Source organism: Nothoprocta perdicaria, unplaced genomic scaffold (assembly GCF_003342845.1).
Source record: "Nothoprocta perdicaria isolate Ctin4 unplaced genomic scaffold, notPer1 scaffold_876, whole genome shotgun sequence".
Classification (NCBI taxonomy): domain Eukaryota; kingdom Metazoa; phylum Chordata; class Aves; order Tinamiformes; family Tinamidae; genus Nothoprocta; species Nothoprocta perdicaria.
In genome coordinates, this window is record NW_020456172.1 from 5,647 (window position 1) to 7,239 (window position 1,593).

The following is a 1,593-nucleotide window of genomic DNA, read 5'->3' on the forward strand; positions in this document are numbered from 1 at the left end:
GCCCAGGGAGCGGACGGCGTCCACCAGGGGGGCGGGGCCCGCGATGTACCCGCCCACCGAGCCCAGCGCCTTCCCTGGGGACATAGCGACCCGTAAGGACCAGTCTGGACCCATAGAGACACACAGAGACCCATAGGGACCCATAGGGCCCCCTAGGGACAGGCAGGGAGAGGTAGGGACACCTAGACATACACAGACACTGGGACCCATAGGGTCCCATAGAGAGACATGCGATACACCGAGACCCATAGAGACCCATAGGGACCCATAGGGACCCATAAAGACACATGGGACATGACACCGAGCAGGCAGCAGGGCCTGCGATGTACCCGCCCACCGAGCCGAATGCCTTCCCTGGGGGGACATATAGGGACATTGGGGACACACAGGGACCCACAGAGACCCACAGAGACAGGTATGGACCCATAGAGACACAAAGAGACCCATAGAGACCCACAGGGACACATGTGACACAGTGTCCACCAGGGGGGCGGGGCCTGCGATGTACCCGCCCACCGAGCCCAGCGCCTTCCCTGGAGAGATACACAGAGACCCATAGGGACCCATAGGGACCCATAGGGACCCATGCAACACACAGGGCACAGGTGGGGACACACAGGGAGCCACGGGGACCACCAGGGACCCATAGGGCCACCCATGGACTCACAGCGCCCCATAGAACCTCACAGAGCCCCATAGCACTCATTCCTGCCCCATAGCACCCTATAGAGCCCCATATCACCCCATAGCGCCTCACCCAGGGTGCCGGCCACGATGTCGACGCTGCCCTCGAGGCCGTCGCGCTGGGCGATGCCGCCCCCCCGCGCCCCATAGAGTCCCACGGCGTGCACCTCGTCCACGTAGGTCAGGGCCCCGTGCGCGTGGGCCACGGCGCAGAGCTCGCCCAGCGGCGCCACCGACCCTGGGGGCGACAGCGAACGTGTGGGGCGGGCGCCATGGAGCGCTATGGGGGGGCTATGGGCCACTATGGGGCGCTATGGGGGGCTATGGGGGGCTATGGGGACCACACGCATATGGGATATATGGGATACAGATGTATAAGGACACCTATAAGGGCCTATAGGGGGCGCGTGTGTATGGGATATATGGGATAGGGATGTATGGGGGCACATATAGGGGCACATATAGGGGCACATAGGGGCGCGTGTGTCTGGGATATACGGGATAGGGATGGATGGGGGCACATATAGGGGCACATATAGGGGCCCATAGGGGCGCGTGTGTCTGGGATATACGGGATAGGGAAGGATAGCGGCACGTATACGGGCACATACAGGGGCACATAGGGGCGCGTGGGGGTATACGGATATATGGGGGCCTATAGGAACACATGGGGGCAGATGGGGGGATTTCGGGCCCCCGGTTCCGCTTCCGGCCCCGTTTCCGCTTCCGGCCGCACCGTCCATGGAGTGCAGCGACTCGAAGGCCACGATGCGGGGCCGCCCCGGGGGGCTGCGCGCCAGCAGCTCCGCCAGGTGGGCGGGGTCGTTGTGCCGGAAGAGGAAGCGCGCGGCGCCGCTGGCGCGCATGCCCTGGATCATGGAGGCGTGGTTTCCGGCGTCCGAGAACACC

General features: G+C 64.2%; 1 protein-coding gene across 1 annotated transcript in view; it reads right to left on the reverse strand.

Annotated features, from left to right (window-relative positions):
* The window catches only part of LOC112958507 (5-aminolevulinate synthase, erythroid-specific, mitochondrial-like), a 2,018-nt gene extending 456 nt beyond the window's left edge, over positions 1 to 1,562 (reverse strand). The window contains exons 1-4 of the mRNA XM_026052350.1: positions 1,421 to 1,562; positions 758 to 922; positions 408 to 533; positions 3 to 104 (exon numbers count right to left, since the gene is read on the reverse strand). Of these exons, the coding sequence (XP_025908135.1) occupies positions 3 to 104; positions 408 to 533; positions 758 to 922; positions 1,421 to 1,562 (535 nt within the window). The remainder of the gene's footprint in view (positions 1 to 2; positions 105 to 407; positions 534 to 757; positions 923 to 1,420) is intronic.
* Positions 1,563 to 1,593: the final 31 nt, after the last annotated feature.